The sequence below is a fragment of the Seriola aureovittata genome, chromosome 22 (genome assembly GCF_021018895.1).
Source record: "Seriola aureovittata isolate HTS-2021-v1 ecotype China chromosome 22, ASM2101889v1, whole genome shotgun sequence".
NCBI lineage: Eukaryota > Metazoa > Chordata > Actinopteri > Carangiformes > Carangidae > Seriola > Seriola aureovittata.
In genome coordinates this window covers 2,650,760-2,672,351 of record NC_079385.1, presented here as the reverse complement: position 1 = coordinate 2,672,351, position 21,592 = coordinate 2,650,760, and the positions used below count along the sequence as shown (strand labels likewise).

Here is a 21,592-nt window from a genome sequence, read left to right as displayed (position 1 = left end):
GTTTTTAAAGTTTTAATAGGTGTTAATGTTCTGAATACTTGCCTCAGTTCAAACTGTCCATCAAGGTCCCTGCCCATTTTTTTCACCCGCTAAAGCTTCACTGTTTAATGACTCTCTTACACGTTTTTGTTGTATTCTAGTCAGTCAGACAAAATCCTATTTATACACGGTTAGTTTCCTAGAAACGTTTTAGCTTTCAACAACAGATAATAAGATAATGTAAGTCAAAATATGCAAAAACAAACAATTTCAAAATGGCCCCTTTTCCCAAAATCTGTTTGAAATAACATTTGAGCCAAGTTTAAAAATAATACACATTATGTATTTTGCATCATCATTATTTCACACTTTCTATTGAGCACTTTGGGCTCCTATACCTATGACTCTTCAATTTATTCCAAAAGGACAGAGATGAGGTTAAGACTTCTTGACCACTATAAATTCAATGGAAAGTCGTGGAAAAGACCTTATTATTATCATCATCATCATCATCATTATTATTATTATTATTATTGTTGTTGTTGTTGTTGTTGTTATTACATAATCAGTGTATACAATAGCTGAGTGTATTCAACATCCATGACCTGTGTACACCTGATGTACAATGTCCCTTTTAATTTTATTTCATGAGCTTCATCAGTTAAAGCTGTTTTCTGCCTCCTCATCTACTGTTTTAATCGATTTGAAGATTTTAATATTTAAATGAACTGATGAATTTGGCTGATTGGTTGTAGCCCGATTACATTATGACGTAACGCGGCAGCTATGTATGAACAAAACGGAAACGGAGCGTGGTCCTGGCCATAATTGGAGATGTGCAGGTCGCCTGTCATTCTACCCCACAAACACAAACAGCCTGTTGATCAGCTGCACGGACCGTGTTGTGTTAGCGTCTTGTACCAGTAACCCGTGTTTGTGCTCCAGGTCAGGCTCATGTTCCGACCCGACACCGCCATATTACCACTGAGAATTCTGACTGTCAGCGTCGTGCTCCTGCTGCTGCTTCTCTCCGGTACGTCAGTGTCTTGTGTTTCTGTGTATTTTGAAGGGCACAGTTAGCATTAACGGTGACGAGGGCAAAAGTTAATGTTGATGGGGACGCGTTTACGGAGTTTTTTGTAGCGTGGGGAATGTAACAACTCAAAACATTAACTTTAACGAATTTTTATGAGGTTTTTAACGAACCTCACAAACTTCAATAATGACTGTGAACCTATCAGAAACAGACGGAACACTAAGATTCAGTTATTGTTAATTTTGGGTTCTTGCCTTGTCAAGCTCAAATTAGACATGGCGGCAGTGAGCAACAGCGTTACATAACGCAACGTTGTAAAATGTACTATTACTTTGACATTTCTCAACTCTACGCATCGTCAGCTTACCAGACATTTTCTTTTATGTAGCTAACTGTCTGCGATACTATCATCCACACAACCCGTGTTTCACTGTGGCGCACTGGTGAAATAGGTTTTAGTAATTAAGATACCACGAGAGTTCAGCAAATTTAACTCGCGGTATTTCCCGGTTTTCCTAACGTATACCGTGTAATCCGTGCTGTGTGATGAAGTCAGGATCAATTTCCTCTTATATTCACTTTAAACTATAACGTTATGGTGAAACTCATTACAAGGCATTTCTAACTGCCTTTCACCTAACTGACATCTAGTGGTAGTGTCAGTCACAGCATTGAAAGCACTGTGTTAATGAACTGGTCCTTAAATTATGCACACAGTGTAATATTAATTATTACTGTACCTTCTTTGTTTTACCTATGGTGCGTAGGGTTTAGTATGTAGCATCTAACATGAGATAAAAATGTCGGTTCTTACACTGTCAAACAAAGTGTTTATCACAACTATAGTTCCGTTTTAAAACACCAAAGCTCTGTGAATTGCCCCTCCTGGGTTTAGTTGCTTCTGTCAGCATGAGAGGAAGCTGTGGCAGAGTATTTGACATTGTTAGGTTTGTTCTTGTTTGGCTCAGCAGAGTGACAGAGCAGACAAACACAGAGACAGCACTGAATGAAAACCTGAAAACACTGGTGAACATGGGCTGACAGGGACATGCATGCAACAGCGATATCCATAACATCCATTACTTGGATATATTGTTATTGTACATTGAGGCTTGTTACAGTGCAAAATATCAAGTAGTCCTCCAACTAAAGCAAGACAGGATAGGGTTTGAACACAGAATGTAAAAGTTGCAGGTTTTAGATAATTGAAAAGGGCTTTGGAATTTTTTTGTGAGGTAGGAAATACAATCAGCATAAAGAAAACTACACAGAATACTTTAACATTTTGTTGATGAAAGTAAAAACAATAGGAGTGTAACTTAAAATGTTTATCAGAGCTAAATCAAGTGGAAAAAAGTAAGTGGAATTAGGATGTATTACAACTCTTACGGAGAAACTCACTAGAAAAAGTTTGTGAATGAGACGCATCAAACTCACGGTGTCTGTGGCCGACCACTTCCTATTGTTTTCTGTGGTAGCTGGCATCGTTGGCCAGTAGTCGGCCCACATCAGAGGCTGACTGGCCATTTAAACAGACTCACAGTGGTGTGAAAACTGTAATCTTGTGTTTTCATTATGTTTCAGACTAGAGACCAGTTTCTTCCTCTCACTGGCTGTTAGCTGTAGTACGTGTGGTGTGTTCATTTGCAGTTTTCAACATGTGGTGATTCTCATCCAAAGGGTCTCATCAGTCAGGCTTTGGTGTCTTTAGTATTTTGAGGCTGGCATACAGTGGCTTCAGAAAGTATTCAGAGCCTTTTACTTTTTGCAGACTTTGTTGTGTTTGTAGATTTCATTTATAATGGATAAATCTAGCTACTTGTGTCCAACTATCTACTCTCATTAACCCATAATGACGAAGCGAAAATAAGTATTTGATACATATTTGAAGTGCTGATCCATAAGAAGATATATTTGTGGCTTTAAGAACCAAAAACAATCTCAATGTAGTTTTACATCTCCTCTCTCTGGAGTTCTAGTAACAACAGGTCAGTGAGCCAATCAGAAGAGAGGAGGCTCTGAGCCTCTCCTCTGATTGGCTGACTGTTTTCTGAGTGATTTAATAAAATATATAGCAGATTTCAGGTAAATACTCAGAGAAACCAAATCCTTTAAGGTTGGATGGTGGGTCCAGGTGGGACGGGCTTGGGGCACGGCTGAGAGCGGTGACTGCTTTGTTGTGACATCACAAAGCTCCAAAAGTCCTGACGGCTGGTTTTAAGGCTGAGTTTCTGAATACAGGCTGTGTGCATTTCTCTGTGGACTGAGCACTTTTATACTTTCACAGTATTAATATAGAACCTAGACCTGCTTTATAATCAAACTACACGTGCACATCTACCTTTGTACTATATGGGACCTTTAAATGTACAGCACAATAAAGTGTGCAAAGAGTGAGGGAGTTTGAATAGTTTCTGAAACCACTGTTTATCCTTTGGTAGACAACTGTTTTCCTGTAGGATGATGTTCGCACACTGCTGGAAACGCTGCCATATAAGGCCACCTTTTTATCACAGAGTGAGATTTTCCTCTTGTGGCTGTCTGGCTTTGAATGTGAGTTACTATAATTTCTTTGGTGACTTTTACTCAGTTGACCCAGAGAGATTAAATACAGTCCAGCCATCATTGGGCTGAGGTCACATTTAATAAGGTAATTAAATATTTATTCACAGAAATTGGCAGCTCTCTCTCTCTCTCTCTCCCTCTCCCTCTCCCTCCCCCCTCTCTGTCTCTCTCTCTCTCTTCAGTTTGACTGTTTGTCTCATGGATGTCCTCTTCAGACGTGGCGTCTTCGTGGCTGTGCGTCTCGCTGTGAGCAGATCAGTCTGCCGCCCTGCACCGTGCGCCGCTCTTCTAGGTAGAGTAACCTGTTAGCTTTAGTGTTCACATGTCCAGCTGTGACTGTGGTGCGTTTAAGGAACATGTTAGTTTTTTGAATGTTTTAGTCCAATCTACTATGATGCCTAACCATAGCATAGCATAGCATAGCATAGAATAGCAATGACATAGCAAAGCTTATCATATACAGTATAGATACTTTATTTAGCCCCTAGGGGAAATTCATGAAGTACCTACTGTGCACTGTTTTTATTTTTTGAATTATTTCATTTTTATTTAATCAGGCAGTCTTTTTGCAATATGTGACCAAAAATATGTGGACACCCCTTCTAATCGGAGCTGTCAGATGCATAAAATTAAGCAAGCCAAGCAAGCTACATTGATAAACATTTCCATTTTCCAAGAGCTCAGTATCTCTTCATGTGTCACTAGCTGTGTCCCAGTTCAGGGGCCACATCATTCGGAGGATGTGGTCTAGGAAGGTGTGGCCCCCTCGTAGCCGCTGTAGACCGCGGAGGCCCAACTGAAATGAGACGGTCTGGCCTGCGAGAGTTTTCGCGTGGCTCCCGTCGCCTAGCAACCCTGACAACATGCAACTTGTTTTCACATAAAATTCGAGGTTTTAAAGTCCTTGGTTTTTAACAGTTGTAGTGTTAGCTGTTGAACTGAGCTGAAACCCAGTACTTAGATTTAAAAGTGTAATCCCTGGGCTCTCTGTCACTGTTGTTTGCTTTCACTGCCAGCGTGCGACGGATCTCGGGATAGGTCGAGCCTTTGTCGCTCCAGGAAAAGACAAGGACGTATTTGAAAGGAGCCTTCGAAATGGAACAGTGTAGTCTCGCCGCTTTGATGCCAGCCACTCTTCAAATGCAGCCTCCGAAGGATGAGGCCTCTGACTCGGGACACAGTATCTGTAACATTCACTACCAGGAAGTAATGTTAACACAATAGGAGTTTGAGCTTCAAGGTTTTAAGTTTCCACGCCCAAACAGTGACAGGCAAACCCCAAGAACACTATGCACAATACTACGCACACACACACACACACACACTGCTGTTTGACTCTGACGCAGTGGGAATGTGTTTTTTTTTTTTTGATGAATCATGATGAATCATGTTTCACTCTCTGGCAGTCTAAGTCTGTTTTTGGCAGATGCCTGAATGTGTAGTTGCACCTGCAGAGTTTGATGAAGGGGGAATAGTGCCCTGGCTCTGTTTGTGCTGGTGTGTACAATGACAATGATATTTTAGACACAGAATTGTCGCCAGGGCAAAAAAAAAAAACATTGTGTCATCACAATTGATCAGTTATGTTAATGAGCTCCGTCGCAATCCATTTAAATCGGCATTTAAAGTGCTGCTCAGTCAGACCAGCACATCTGGAAAGTAACGGCACTGTGAAGCTAAAGTTTTCTGCTGCTGAAGTCGGAGTAAGGAGGAGTGGGCCGTTAAAAGTCAGAAATCAGCTGCGGGAGACGGAGAGGTTGAAAATAGCGGGCCGTTGCTCTTTCGTGTCGTTGTCCGTCTCTCTCTCTCTCTCTGTGTTGCTCTCGGCTTCAGTCTCTGTCCCTCTGTGTTTGTCTGTAGATTTTACACTTGATTTTGTTTTTCACTCATTTTGTTTTCATTTTCTTTTGCAGTTTTTTGTGCTGTAAATTCATTTTTAAGATGAACAGACATAAACTTTTCTCTTGTTATAATAAAATATAAATAAATGATATTCTAAAATAATGATTACAACAACAACAATAATGATAATAATGCCATTATGATAACTTATTATTATTAAATTTGATAATATCTGTATTATTTATTTATTTATTTAATCATTTGTTTATTTTACTTTTAAAATATTATCCTTTTTATTTTATTTTTTACTACTACTATAAAGTGAGCTACAGACAGTTTATTCTATGGTATAAACCAATGGGAAATCCATTAAGTATACACAACATTGAAATACCTGTGATAGTACTGGTGGGTTGAGTTTTTCTGTGTGTTTCCTGGTCAGTGAGATTAATCAGGTTTCTTTATAAAAATGCTAACGTTAACTTTTACACATCACCACACTATACACCATACACTGTGTATCTGGATTACAATGAAGGGATTAGTCAGCCACGCAGGAGAGGGTATTAATCTGTTTGGTTTTTCTAGGTCCATGTTCCACAGTGCCCTTCAGACCAGATCCTAATAACCCTGACCTTTTTATTCCACACCTTGTCTCTAATGCTGTTCAGTATAAACCAGTGTTGTCATGTGTTATTTCTCCCTCTATCTGCTCCCCTTCATCTAGCCCAGTCCCCGGTGTAGCCCTGCTGAGGGGTGTTTGTTTCTAGTGGTGGGTGGAGTACCTCTGTCCAGCAGCCATGTCGGGCTTCAATCTGCTGCATCTAATAACCAAGAGTCAGCCTGTAACTCTGAGGTCCTGCAGTCTTCCCTCAGGTCCACTGACTGGGTGCTGTGTGCCTGCTGTGCTCTGCCTCTCTAAAGCCTTAACACCTGGCTGGTGTGTCAGCATGTCTTTACTGTCCCGGTCTGCGTGTGTTCAGAGTGGCGTGAACTGCTTTCACTTCTTTTTCTTACATTTGATTTGGAACAGTAATCAGTGGTTTGCATTGAGCGACGCTTCAGAGCTCCCAAATCTGAACAGGGCTGGTTATCGGATCTCAATACTTTCTTTGATCAGATTTTATTTTTAATTAATTTTTTAAGTTTTATGTTCTACTGATTCATGTTGGCATGGAAGGTGCTTCGCCATCTCAAAAAAAGAAAAAGCACACCTGCACCTCTGCATGAAAACTAATGACACTGCTTTGCAGGTTTCTGCTGCCCTCTGCTGGACAACACTGACATGAACTTCACCAATTCTTTTTTTTTTTTTTCTGTGTTGTGATTTGATTTTAATGTAGCATGGAAAAATTCAGGTTACAATGAAAAACAATGAATTCACTTGTTTAAAGACAAGGAGCTGAATATTAGTCCTGTTAACATGCGTTTTTCATTTAATTAAGACTAAATTCTTACATTAAAAGCAAATACATACAACAAAGTGTGTTGTTTTTTACACTTTGTTTATAGTTTGGCATTTTAAATCTTTCATACTTATGCATCTTTTATTTAGGCAAAGTCCAGATATAAAGGTTTCTCTTAAAGAGCCAGAGCAGTGGTTTTGCACGTTTGTATATTTAACACAACAGAAAATCATATTGTAAATGATGCTATTGTAGTTTACAAACCAGGATATATTCTATATATATTGCTCCAGGAGTCCATTGAGTTCTGCTCGTTTTTTTGTACAGTATGAAAATCAATTAGCAATCTCTTGAAACCTGAAATCTGCTTAAAAAATACATCCCATAATCAACAGTAGTATAAATGGTCAAACTGGCCCTTTTTAGAAATGCAAAGTGCATATTATTTCTTTATTTAAAGATGTGAAACATTCAGACATCAACCAATAATACATTTGAGAGATTAGCTCTTTTTTTATTTTAAATTAAAAAAAACTATGTTTATATTATAAGGAAATCAGGGCCGGGTTCACATCCAACAGGAAGTAATTAGCTGAAATGATCCTCACACATACGATGTTCTGTCACTGGTTACAAATTAGCAAGACTGAGCGAGTCTTTTTTTAAGCAGAAACTTTGGATTTTTGGATTCATGGTCACATTTTACAGATTATCTAAACAGATTTTATTTTTGTGTGTCATTCTGAATGTTTTACAAAATTTGTTTTAACAACATTCTCTCAAATGTCACATTCCTGACATATTAGCACCTCAATAATTTGTTTTGGCTAATAATGTTAGCCACTAACTGTTGCCTGGAAACGTCTGACACATATAGGGCAACATTATCATTTAGTAAACAGTGGCAGCGCGCACAGCTCCACGTCCTGAGCACTAATTATAATTATAGAATTATAATATTCTAAATATTATTCTAAATAGTAATAATAAATAAAATGGTAATATCGTAATTATGATTATTTTGTATGAAACATGTAAAAGCAGTAGAGTTTCCCAGACGACACAGTAACCCTGCCTCTTGGAACTGATCCCGGGTTTAGAAAAACTCCGTCTTCCAAACCGTACCAAGCTCTAAATCTGGACACAAAAAAGACTGGGACCGCTGCTTGTATTCTAAACTGACACTTGTGTGTGGATGCGTGTTATTAGACCTAATTTCCCTGAGATTTAACAGACAAACACCTCACACACAGGTTGGATATTAAAGACCCCAAGAGACTAAACACACACAGACTTGGGAGCGTTTATGAAAAAGCTTTGTTTACAGTAGTGTAGACTCTTCTTTAGTTTTCTGTATCACATCACCCACACACTCCGACTCACTGGTCTCAAGTGGTCTACATATTCTCTTTGTAAAAAAAATGGTCCATGTCAGCTTCTGTTGAGTCTGTAGGTCCTTACACATGTTGCTGTTGCACAGCTGGAATTTCAAATACTAACACAATAATCAAATGATTCACTGCTTGGCTTTGGTTTGTGGTTTGTGGTTTTGCTCAGTAAATTTACACTTGAAAGGTTTTTCTTGCTCTTGGGTTATTTTTGTGTTTTGTTCTTGGATGAAGATGAAATATGTATTTTTAGCCAAGTTATCCTTGTGTAACAAACATCTGCATGATGCAGCAGAGATGATTCACACAGATCTGAGAGCAGTCTTTGGCTCACCTGCTTTTTTATTTATATTTAGTGTCTCAAAGTGATATGAAGACACAGGAAGACTTAGAATAGCTGGACATAAGGGATAGTGTTATGGTGACCTGCAGCTCTTTTGTCTTCCTGCATAGTTAGTATTATCTGTCCTCCCTGCCCCCCCCCCCCCTCAGGAGCGCGCAGGACTAAGAAGACATGGCCGGTGAGCTTCCCTCAGGAGGAGCTGAAGAAACGCCTCACGCCGATGCAGTACCAAGTCACTCAGGAGAGAGGAACTGAGAGGTGAGACCCACCGGCCAGCCTTACATTTACACTCACTGTCCATCACCATTCTATACAGAAACAGTGTGGCAGTGTGGAGCGTTCAGTTTTTGACTGACAGAGCTGTTTTCAACAGTGCGTTCACTGGAGAGTTCACGCATCATAAAGATGAGGGGAGCTACACTTGTGTTGTCTGTGGCGCTGTGCTGTTCAGGTAAGAGCTGCACTGCTTCTGTGTGTGTGTGTGTGCGTGCCAGATGTTGGCAGTCGCGATACTACACAATTTAAAAGAACATTAGACATTAGAAACATTAGAAAGAGGAGGAAGTATGTTTTTTTAAAGCATGAAATTAACATGATTTCTGTTTTCTGTGTTTTCCAGCTCCAAGACTAAATTTGACTCAGGATCAGGTGAGTTCCATCACTGTAGTCCCGGTGTCCAGTTCCTCACCTGCAGCTCTTTCCTCTGCTCTTTCATCTTTACAGATTGGCTCGATTTTTGCTGCATTTCTTAAGCCTGAAATTCAAATGGATATAAATTGTGGTATTTGCTCATCATTGACTCATAATTATTGACTTTATCTCCATGTACATACAGAAAAAAACTACTTTTTCTTGTTGCTTGTGTCACATCTGGACAGTCTGTGAAGTGGGAGGACGTGGGATTTCCCTTCTGATAATATACACTATTGACGAGGCGACACGCTGTACACAGCATTTAAAAACCTTGTTTATTTATTTATCTAATAGGGACGATGCAGTTTAACATAGTTCTAACACAAAGCATGAAACTGCTGCATTGCACAGAGAGTTTACAGCTTAATTGACTGGTTTAAAACTGTCTGCTCCGTCAGCAGCTGGTCCCTCAGCACAGTGACAGTCACTGCGAACCGTTAGTTAAACTCCTCCATGGATCAGTGCTGAGCTGCAGACTTCTCTGTTCTCCCCTGGATCTGTTCCCTCTCTTGGTTTTTCTCTATCAGGAATTTTTCAGCCTCAAGAGGCAGAAAAACAAACACTGTTGTGTTTTTTGATTCATGGAGGTTCAGACATGGTTTCCTGCTGTGCTCTGTGGTTTCATACCCAGGTAACCTAATAATGGTGTTTAATGTTACTGATACACATATGAGCTTGGTGTTTTAAGGAGGATCGTGAGACCTCCGTCACATCGGTTTGGTGGTTTCACACTCGTCTGCGGTGTAAGTCACTTCTGTTAGGAAGGTGAACACTGAGGGCAGTTTGTTATTTAGACCTTGCAGCCAGTTTGTTGTGAGTGTGGCTGACTGTGAATTACTTTAAACCTCCTGGGTTTGCCTGTTAGCGGTGCTGTGAAGAGATCATGAACAGTCAGCAGAGGGTGCTGCCCCTCCATCTGGACACAAATCCACCTCAGTGATGAGGACGAGTTCCCCTAAACAAGTTGAAGCATCTATACTGAACAAAAAATACAGAATCAACACTTTTGCTTTCGCTCCCATTTTTCACGAGTTGCAGCATCATGTAGAAAATACCTGGAAGCTTAAAACATCCCGCTTCTTGTATGACCTGTGTGGTCACCAGACATGTCACCCACCGAACAGAGGAGATGTGTCGCACGGCCTTTTATTGTGACCAGCCCAGGTCACACCTGTGCGACAGTCATGCTGATGATATGTCACACCTGTGTGGCGGATAGAGGAGAGACGCTCACTAACACGGATTTAAACACATTCATGAGCCAGATTTTAGAGAAAGACGCTTTTTGTGAGTTCAGACAAAGTCTCAAAACAAAAGTGTCGCATTTCTATTTTTGTTCAGCGTAATCGGAAACATGACTAAAACACAGATGAGCAGAGAGCAGCTTTCATCATCTGGGCACCATGAATGTCTGTACACAATTTAATGACAGTTGTTGAAATATTTCCATTCGGAGCAAAGTGGCGGAACGACCGATCAACACACCATGACTGGCACACAGCTAGCACGGCTGAAAATAACATGGAAAACATGTAATCCAGTAATACGTCAACACGAAAGAGTTGAATCAAGCTCTGAGCCAGTATTTACCCCAGTAAGCATGCAGCATTTCACTGTTCTCACATCAGATGACCAGTATGACTGACGCTCTCTGACCGACTATCACTGTCACTCTGTGTGTGACTTCACCCGTGTGCCGACGGCTTCCTGACGTGATGCCTTCATGTGTTCAGGTTGGCCGTCCTTCTACGACCTGGTGAAGGAGGAGTCTGTAGCTCTGACGGATGATTTCTCCTACGGGATGCACAGAGTGGAGACGACCTGCAGCCAGGTACCATGGAAACGCTGCATCACGCCCCGACAGTCGCTCTCGTTTTCTCCTTTATCACAAAACTCGCTGTGAGAATAGAATCAAATGCAGAAGCTTCCCTGCAGCATTTCACAGACTAATGAAAAAAACTAAGCAGATGATCAAAGAGTCTGACCCTCTTATTGTATTTACATATTTTGGAAATAAAAATAATAAAATTTAGTTTTATTTTAAAGAGGAAAAACTATGACCTCATTCAAAAAAAATCTATTTCATTTAGTCAAGTAGATGTTAAAGGCCCTGTATTTTATACTTCTCCAGTGTTGATCCATAAGAAAATATATTTGTGGTTTTAAGAACCGAAAACCATCTCAGTGTAGTTTTACAGGTCAGTGAGCCTCTGAGCCTCTCTTCTGATTGGCTGACTGTTTTCTGAGTGATCCAATAAAATAAAGCAGATTTCAGGTAAAAACACTCAGAGAATCTAAATCCTGCAAGGTTGGATGGTGGGTCCAGTGTGGGCGGGACTTGTGCCGTGGCTGAGAGTGGTGACTGTATAGTTGTGACATCACAAAGTTAATTTAAAGTTAAAGGCTGTGTGCATTTCTCTGTGGACTGAGGCTTTGATACTTTCACAGTATTAATATAGAACCTAGACCTGCTTTATAATGAACATGTCATCCAACATCGCATCGCATCGCCAATCAAACACCTGCAAGTGCACATTCCTGTTACTGTAGATTACAAAGTGAGATGCTGATAATGTAGAACATGTACAACTTGTTGCCTGAGTGTCAAAATCTTTCCTGTTGTGTTTCAGTGTGGAGCTCATCTGGGACACCTGTTTGATGACGGACCAAAACCGACAGGGAAGCGCTACTGCATTAACTCGGCCTCACTGGGTTTCCAGGCCAAAGATGCGGCCTCCACCTCCGGCTCCGCCTCCGGGGCTGAGGGCGGAGCTGCCAGCAGCTCAGTGAGCGATGGGAAGACAGAGCTCTGAAAGAACCAGACCAGACTGATGGCTGCGCCTGTGCAGGGATAGTCCGACAACTCACACGCATTAAATAGTTAGGAGTTGAGTGGTTTTGATTCACGAAGTAAAGATAGAGTGAGGTGGTAATAATGCAAAAGGAAGGAAGGTGCTCAGGCCGCAGACACAGACCAAATACTCTGATGTTTAATCTGTCACAAAGGAAAGTGCATGTTTCCAAAAAACAGCCAATTTGTCGCCAGAGTCGATGCTGCAGGACACGCTGCGTAAACCGACTGCCTTAAAGAGAACTTCCAGTATTTGTCACCCTGGGTGTTAATCTCTGATTCTTCTGTTGTGAGTATAGTTCGTGTTAACATTGTATTTGTAAAGATTTGTCTAGAGCAGAGGTGGTGAATTAAACGTTGTCATGAGAGAACAGCATGAAAAAACAAAAAAACAAACACCAAATACCAGGATTTTCTCCCTTTAATGTTCTAGCTCTGGATGAAGTGCTGTGTTGTAGACACACACACACACACACGCACACGCACATACATACATATATATATAAATATGTATATGTCACTATATTGAAATGATATTTGATACTGAGAGGTTGATTTAAAGATATCTATGCAAGTGCTCCTGTCAGCAGCAACACAGTAACAGCTGTGACAGATGGCATCTCATTATGGGTAAACACAACTGTGGCCTTTAGGTTACTTCCTGTATTTGTTCCTCCTTTGCATTAGAAAATATTTTCAGTCGTTCACAGCTTGAATTTAAAATATTTAATGGATGAATAAAATATCTAGAAACACTACGACTGTCTTGTTCTACTTTTTGAAAACTGTGTGTAGGTCAGTGGCTCTCAACGGGAAAGTGTGTCCAAACTTGAGTGAGTGAGGTTTTTATTTGCATTATTTGATTGATTTGACCAAAGTGAAGTCCACCAGGAAAAACAAATGAGCATTTAATGAAGACTGTATGGTGTTTGATCTGGACCTGGTCTGATGTGTCCTACATGCGGGGAAAAAAAAAGCTCTTTCTTGCTTTCTTAAATAAAATAAAGTTTTCACAAATTTGAAGGCGGATCTCAGTGTTAAGACTTTACTCATTATGTCTAACACCTTTTCACAAGAGTAAAAAGGGGCAAAAAAAAAGAAAAGAAAGGACAATCGGCCGCTCAACACTGTGACGTAAGTTTCCCCTAACTTTCCCCTGAACTGCCAAATTTCCTGTCTTGTGGTTTTATTTTTATCTGAGTCGGGAAATTCATGTCACCATGAAAAACAATTGATTCAGTTTTTAAAGGGGAAATAATCAGCTCATTTTCAGGTTGATATTTTTTATTTATTTATGTATCTACTAGAAAATGTTTTCATGCTTTAATGATGATAAAAAAACGATTATCTCCTTTACTGTCCATGTGTGCAGCCCTTCTTTTCACCCTGCCATCAGCTGATCCCAGGTTCCTTGCAGAGCGTGGAAACCGTGGTCGTCTCTAAGTGAGCTGGGTGATGGCGTGGCGTGTTTTGTTTTTCTTCACGAGACCGCGGTGTGGTTGATGGTCAGGGACCGTGATGGGGAAACTTTCACCGGCGAGTTAGCGACCTCTTCACAGTGTTGTGCAAGTTCGCAAGAGCTCGCTCAAAGTTCAGTTCACAAAGGTTAAAATGAACTGGTTCACATTCATTGAAAAACTCTGTAGAACCTCCTCCTCCATCCATCCTCAGCCTCCTCTCAAACCACATGATTTACTGTTTACTACTATAGAGAGATGATGTTTAACAGAAGAAAAGTCATTGTGAGTGTATGTTTTATGTGTCTCTGCTGGGAGTTTGACTCAGGCGGAGGAACTTAGTGGCTGTTGGATCATGGTCTTAACCTTTCTTAATGATTTCTTGTGATCATCATTCACTCTGACGCTTCAACTCAGATCATTAATGATTGTTTCTGTTGTAATCTGAACTGATTTGTTCATAAAAGTCTTCAAATGTTCATATGAAGTGACCTCAGCAGCACCGGTAGCTCCGCTGTCACACCTGACACACGCCAGGTGCTGTAAACCCTTTCGTGTTGCTGTAAAACCAAAACACGGTTCTTCTTCTTCTTCTTCTGGTGTTTTTTTTTTTGTGGTTTCTCACAGCAGTGGCTCATCTTTTTCATTTCTGCCACATGCAAAAATAACAATGTGGCTGTAGCACTCGGAGAAACCCGGGGTCAGGGTTTGATGTTTGATGGTGTCATCGCTTGTTGCCGACGGTAACGGGGGTCTGAGTCCTCAGAAACAGGAGACACAAAGGACGGGTTTGTCTGTCAGAGGAAACTGTAGCACTGATGACAGTTAGAGATGGAGGCAGAGTGGAAACAGATTTAAGGAAGGAGAAGTGAGAGGCAGGTTCTTCTTAAAGCTGAGGATGTTTGGAATACTTTACCTACTCATGTTACTTGATTAATTTAGAGGCTTCGCAGTGGAGGGGCAGGAGGGTAGTTGTAGGGTGGGAATTGGGGGGGGGGGTATCACAGATTTGATTGGCAGCCATGTCCAGGACTGTGACATCAGAGTCCAGGGTTTGCGTCCTGGTCCTGACTCCTGCCTGAGGTTCATTCAACGACATGGAAGTTGGTTAATTTAATGAAAAGATTGTGATTTTGGTCAAATATTAACGACCTGTTGTGTCTCAAGTCACTGTGGACTCTTTCTGTTTTACACCAGACCCTGATCTTTAACCGACAGTGTGTAAATATAAGCAAAACATTGTAATACCAGCACAACTGGATGTAGAACTTCAAAAGCTGCTGCATATTAACGGTATCTAAACATAATTCCCAGGAGTGTGTGTGTGAGTGTGTAACTCCAGCTCCCCCCCCCCCCCCCCCCCCCTCCTCTTTCCAACCACCGGCAACAGAAGACGAACTGGAAACACTGATAACACGTCTGCTCTCCCTCTCTCTGAGCAGCGTATTGATAATGTCCGTCTGGACTGGTGAGTGTTGCTACTGTTTGGGTTGTGACCTTGTCGACTCCAAGAAGTCTGCTCTCACATTCCTCACATTCCCCACGGCGGTACCCCCACCCACCCACCCACCCACCACCACCCACCACCTCCTCTCTCTCTCAGCGGTAGAGACACATCCTCTTACTGGTTCAATTAAATCTTGATGGGTGGGAGAAATATGTTTTTGGCTCAATTATCCGGTGAAAACCAGCGAAGAGTTCATACAATGAAGCCTGGCTGAAGGTGTACAATCTTATTGAGCCTTGCTATGTTGTTAACGGGACTGAGTGTTGAATACAAAATTTCAAGTATTGTGTGGTGTTGTGAAAAATGTCATTCGGTCACCTTCATTGCTAAGCAGGAGATTAGCAGCTACATGCTAGCAATTGTAGTCCGTGCCCCGGTTCCATATTGTTAAAGTTCCAGTTTCTTTATTGCTACCTCCATAATTCACATTCCACATATATGGTACGATACATCATTAAAGGGATAGTTGGAGTTTTTTGACGTGGGGTTGTGTGAGGTAGTCATGAATGGTCGTTACATCGCCCACAGCAGATTCTGTTCAGCGTGCTCCCGGTTAGGAGATCCGACCGGGAGCCCCGGCGGAGTGGTGTGTTGCTGAGCGCGGGGCCACCAGGAAAAACAGTCACCAAAACAGTCCAATATCCCTTTAAATGTAGCTTCATGTGCACAAGCACACAAGCGCACCTACAGAGGCGCCATCAGGAGATGCTACCCAGGCAAATGCTTGGGGCCCCCAGGAGGAAAAGGGGCCCCTGATGGCCCCTCACACTGGAACATTTTGCAATGACAACTATAATCTCCCTTCAAACTCTGATAAAGACACTTTACAGTGCACTGCTGTTGCCCCTGCTGTAGTTCCAATCTACCCATTGCCTGCACGTGAGGCATTGAGGGAACATCTGCAAATTGTAGACGTCCACTGATAGTCTGCATGTGAGGCGTTTAGGGGACGTTTAGGCGTTTGTCCCTGAGTGTTCGGAATCCTAGTGGCTTGTGGGAAGAAACCGCTACATAGTCTGGCAGACCCCGCCCTGTATGATCTGGAGTGCTACGACATGGTGAGAGCGGTGTGAGGGGCCGGCTGCTGGGTTGGAGGCCTTTCAGAGACACTCAGCTAGACAACTACGATCCTTTCCTTTCTATGTTTCCTGAATACTGCCCTTGGTATTTAAAGGGATAATTGGGTTTTTTTTTTTGACGTGGGGTTGTGTGAGGTAGTCGTGAATAGTTGTAACATCACCCGCACTAGATCCTGAGCGGCCTGATCCCAGTTAGGAGATCCAACCGGGAGCGATCTGTCGCCACCATAAAAAAAGATGTTTTAAACACTTTAAAAAGACGCCCACTGAAATAATCCAATATCCCTTTAAATGTAGCTTCGTGTAGAATATTTTCAGCAGTCTATCTTCAGCACTTTCCTTTGGCGCTATGTACATTCGCACCTACGGAGTTCACCGTATTACGTCGCTTTCTGATTGACTCGGCTGACCTGTGGCTGCGGCGTATTGCAGTGCTGACCCGTAGGTACACTTGTGCGTAGGAATTCGGGAGTTCAGTCGGATCTCCTAACTGGAAGCTGACTATGCATGACTACCTCACACAACCCCACGTCAAAAAAAACCCAACTATCCCTTTAAAACAGTGTGAGCAACAGGATGTCAGTACTCATTCTCTGATGATGCATTTTATCTGGAGAGTAAATTGTTTTCTAAAACTGTGAAGGATGACATCAGCTTGTGGAGTAACTGACGGTGAAACGCAGTGAGCAAAGTGGCATGGAAATTTGTCTTTTTGCCTCAAACAAGTGACAGCTTTTTTCCAGGAGGGTGTGGTAAGGTAGAGGTGTGTTTTCGCTCTCAGGCAAACAGGGTTGAAGGTTGTGGGTCGGTCAGGAATGTGCGACTGAGAGGGACGACCTCCATTAACTGAAGAACAGGCTAAACAAAGCCTCCGTCTGGCAGGGAGATTGTTGGTTTATGATAAACTGTCAGAGAGAGAGAGAGGACAGGAGCATGATGGGAACATCTCTCAGCCTCTCCTCTCCCGGGAAAACGCTCTTTCAGCCGGCGGTTTATTGCATGCTGCTCCTGTGGACCTCGCCAAAATAAGAGCAGTCATTCTGTCCTCTCCGTACCTCTAGTTCATTCACTGGCTTTATGTGTTTGTCGGGGAGGTGTAGAGGAAGCAGACGGAGCTGCTGTTGCCGTGTGATTGGAAAAGTTCTCTGCAACGACTCTAAGAAAACAAACCCGCTTCCTCGTCTTGCTGAGGTGATAATGCATGGAAACCAAAACCCACAGTTTTACAAGAGCGTCACCAAGATACATGTTTATAAGCAAGTCAAATGAAACCGTGCTGGAGGAGCCTTCCAGTTGACTGATGATGCTCATACAGAAATGTAATATATGACATATATGTCCCTGTATCTAAAGTGATGTTGCCATATATGTCACCTATATTAATATCACATATGGTTATAACATATATGAAATACCCATAGTAAAATTTGGAAAGGGAAATATATTAATAATATCTATATGGTGAATTTTTGTATGGTATAACATGTTGCAACCATATTTGTTAATGGTATAGATTTGATTTATATATGCAGGATAATTAAAACAACATACTGTACATAGAGATAAATATGTTAATATATGTTTTTCTTCATTTCTCATTAATATTAAACATGTCTCTGCACATTGTGGGAAAGTGGTCTCAGACTCTTGGACCCCACTGTATATAATATTACCATATATTTACAGGCTTGGATATATATTGATGTAACATATAAGCATACACAGATAAACATGCATATTTGTATGGAGTACACAGATATGTCAATATATGAAAATTGTTTAGATTTTTCTAACAGGTTTCACATATAAATTTTACATATGTGTGAAACAGTGCCATGTTCTTTGTTATGAATATAGTATGAATATAGTTATATAATAATATATAATATAGTTAAAATAACTAAATCCTGTCAGTGTAAAATAGTTTAGTTACTGGCCCCGAGGTTAGAGGTATACAGTGATAGTTAAGGTTGTGGTTAGGGGAGTGAATGTAGTCAGTGTGTGTGTGTGTGTGTGTGTGTGTGTGTGTTTAGGAAGTTGACCTGAACGCTCTTAATGTGGATTAGTGTAAATTTAAACATCCTCTGGTGCAGACAGGCCTGGAACATGTGAAAAGAAAGACACTTGGCTTTGAAGTGAAGTTTTGTCGAAGCAGCTCGAAGCAGCAGCTGCTGCTGTCACGTCTTCACCTCTGTCTGCCCCACACAATAACTAACACTTCCTGCTTTAGGTGTCCTTCCCCCATAAGAACAAAATATGACTGAGAACTCTGGATGGTTGTCACGGCAACAGTTTATGAGGTAAACAGCAGAATTACACTTTTCTTTTACAAATGATGTTCACCAGAGTTGTGTTCTTGCAGATGTTTAATCAAACCCAGAAATCTGTCAGCATGTTTAACACCTCCTCATGACGTCTATGGGTTTGATGAGTGTGTTTTTGGTTAGATGGCTGTATTAAGGTCTGTGGTTAAAACACAAGCTGGAGATTATTTTCAAATTTTATTCTACAACATAAAATCAGTCAGTAAATACCCCGGTACCGATTTCTTGAAGCTTTTACGTCTCGGTTGGTAACAAGCGTCTCGAGGTTGTCGGGGACATTAAACTTCATCACATTGAACATGAAAAACAATGATCTACTCTCCGGTCCACCTTTACAGTCTTGTTGTGTTTATACAAACTGTCACTAAGAGGAAAGGCTTTTGTAGAAGAGGTCAGAGCTAAAGAAAACTACAGGTTGAAGTCTTTGTGGTGAAGTCATGTGACCGTGGTGTAGTTGGTTTATAACCTAACATCAGCTTTTTACTTCTGCTGATTGTATTTAGGCTTCAAACATCATAAAGTGGTGTTGATCAGTAAATATGATCCTGCTGAATAAAACCCGTCAGGATCAGAAACTGTTGTTTATTTTCTGCAATAATCCAAAAGACAATTGGAAAATTCTGTTGTCTTCTCGTGGAGGGAACCAGGGAGATTCTAACATCTGGGCTTTCCTACAAAAATACATCATCCCTGCAGCACTCAGTACTCTTGCTTTGCCACAGCTCTGTGTGTCAGTCATCATCTGTGTCAATGCGGCGACTCACTGACATGAATCAAGAGGCAGCAATTTGTTTTGTGCAATGCTAATCAGTCTGAGCACCACCTTAAAAATCTCCAGTCCTCCAGATGCAGATGATAAACAATATGCAGCTTTGCATTTAACTATGTCCCAGTTTCATTCTACACACTCACACTATACACTGTTTTTAGGCGAGGTGATTTTTATCTATATTGCATTTTTCATTACAAGAAAACTCAGTGTGCTTTACATTGAAGTATATAGGAATATAAATATCTTAATACAAGAAAATACAAGAATAACAACAGAAGAAAAAGGAATAGTACATGTAGCTGCAGCAGTTTAAGCTTCTGTATGCACGTTCATGGTGTGCAGGAGCTTTGTGTAGACCAGCAGATGGAGCCTTCTCCCTGCCAGCTGTACAGTGCTGCATGCGAGACGGCCGATTGTTACTGTACACTAAAGAGGAAAAACCAAAAACTAGTCCGGCTATAAACTTATGTTTATAATTGATAATAAGGTGACAACCATGTTTGTACATCAGCACTGCTACATCACAGTTATTAAATCAGTCTCCAGAAGAAAGTTAAAAATCGGGTGAAATCAGTGTAAAATATACCTTTTTTTTTTAGCAGAAACCTCTTTAGGGTGCTGACAGAGAGCCCTTGGGAGACACTTCTTGTGTTGCAATGTGACCTCTGACCTCTGTGGGTGTGGTGGCTTGGATTCCACCGCAAATCCACTGGAGTTCAACCGCAGCCCTTTAAAGGCCACCGTTTTTTCAGTTTCCTCTGTATCTCCCACAGGAAGTAAACACACCACTTTGTGACAGAAAACACACGTTGCGTCTGCGCCGCTGGAGGAAGAGTCACGACCGTGAGGCTCGAAACAAAAACCATGATGGTGCGCAGAGGTTTTGTTCTCCTTCTTTTTTCTTCTCCTTGGTTTTACAGTTTTTGTCACTTTTACAAAACTCTTCACACAGTCAGCACAACAGCTTTCAATGGCCCATATGCAAATGTAATATATGGACATATATCGAATTTCTATATATGAAATATATGTACTTATGAAATAAAGACACATATATGTAGAAATTATATATGAAACATATTAGGAATTTGGACAATTTCATGTATTGACATATATGTTCAGCCCATGCTTATATTGTGGACATATATATCTTTTCCAAAGTATATGTTGATATTATTATTATTACAGTGGGGTCCAAAAGTCTGAGACCAGAATGTGAAGACAGAATTTAAAATGAATAAATGAATAACAGAAACATATTTAAACATATATCATTTTATGTTGTTTTAATAAACTTGCATATATAGATGAAATATATGGTCACAACATGTTTTACCATATGAATATGAATCACTTGTATTTTTAATATATGTACATATACAATTTTTATGTGTATTTCATATATGTTATATATGTAAAGTTGTGTACACACACACACACACACGCACGCACACACACACACACACACACACACACACACACACACACACACACACACACACACACACACACACATATACTGTATGTCAGATATTACATTTCTGCATGACTAAACTGTGGATCACTTTGTTTTGACACATAAAGCATTCAGTGACCTTTCAAACCTGATGCATGTTTACATCCTGTTGCTTAAAAAAAAAATACATTGTGCTACATCTACATCTAAACATAAATAACAAAATAAAAATGTATAAACTCCACATTTCCTTGATGAACTCTATGAAAGCATGTGCCAGGTGAGGGAAGCAGCAGGTGAGGCAGAATCCAGAACGTTTTGTAATTCTATGGAACGATGTGGCTTTTCCACATTCTCCTCCAGTGGTTTACAGCTCATCCTACGACGTTGTCATTTTCCTTCCACCTTCCTCAGCCCCACAGAGGAATTCTTTTCCTCGTGGAGGTGGAAAGTTTATGACCTCCGGCCACATGATCAGATGACTTCTCCTGGATGTCTGGACATATCTGCAGAAAACTGCCAGGGATGGATCAGACATGCAAAAACATTCTTACCCCAGTGTATTGCAAGATAGGACAGAGGGTGTGATGATGTATATGAACAATATGTATGGTGAGGATGTATAGTTTTATATTGTATTAGTGTATTACTTAAATTTCTTTAGTTTTCAAGTAATACAGTTTTTTAATTAAAGCAGGTTTCACCATTTCTGATTCATTTCTGTGACATGTACTGTAAAGTAGCACAATTGATACAAGTTTCCTTTTTTGGTTGTAATGAGAAATAAAAGATACTTTAGAGTCAACAGTGATACATATTCTGCTTCCTGAAACAAATTCACAAAACATCTTCCTCAATTTGGCAACATATGTGCTGCAAATACTCACAAACACA

At 40.8% G+C, this 21,592-nt stretch overlaps 1 protein-coding gene across 4 annotated transcripts; it reads left to right on the top strand.

The window, feature by feature from the left end:
- Nucleotides 1-786: 786 nt before the first annotated feature.
- On the top strand, nt 787-12,861 carry msrb3 (methionine sulfoxide reductase B3). Of its 4 annotated transcripts, XM_056367858.1 has the most exons (8): nt 981-1,012; nt 3,763-3,872; nt 6,150-6,298; nt 8,709-8,817; nt 8,933-9,010; nt 9,179-9,207; nt 10,986-11,083; nt 11,883-12,861. In XM_056367858.1, exons 3-8 carry the CDS (start codon nt 6,223-6,225, stop codon nt 12,063-12,065), a joined length of 573 nt encoding a protein of 190 aa, XP_056223833.1. In that variant the 5' UTR covers nt 981-1,012; nt 3,763-3,872; nt 6,150-6,222; the 3' UTR covers nt 12,066-12,861. The 4 variants fall into 4 exon arrangements, with proteins under 4 accessions (XP_056223831.1, XP_056223834.1, XP_056223830.1 ...); XM_056367859.1 differs by lacking the exon at nt 3,763-3,872 and having other exon boundaries at nt 790-1,012; XM_056367855.1 differs by lacking the exon at nt 6,150-6,298 and having other exon boundaries at nt 790-1,012.
- Nucleotides 12,862-21,592: the final 8,731 nt, after the last annotated feature.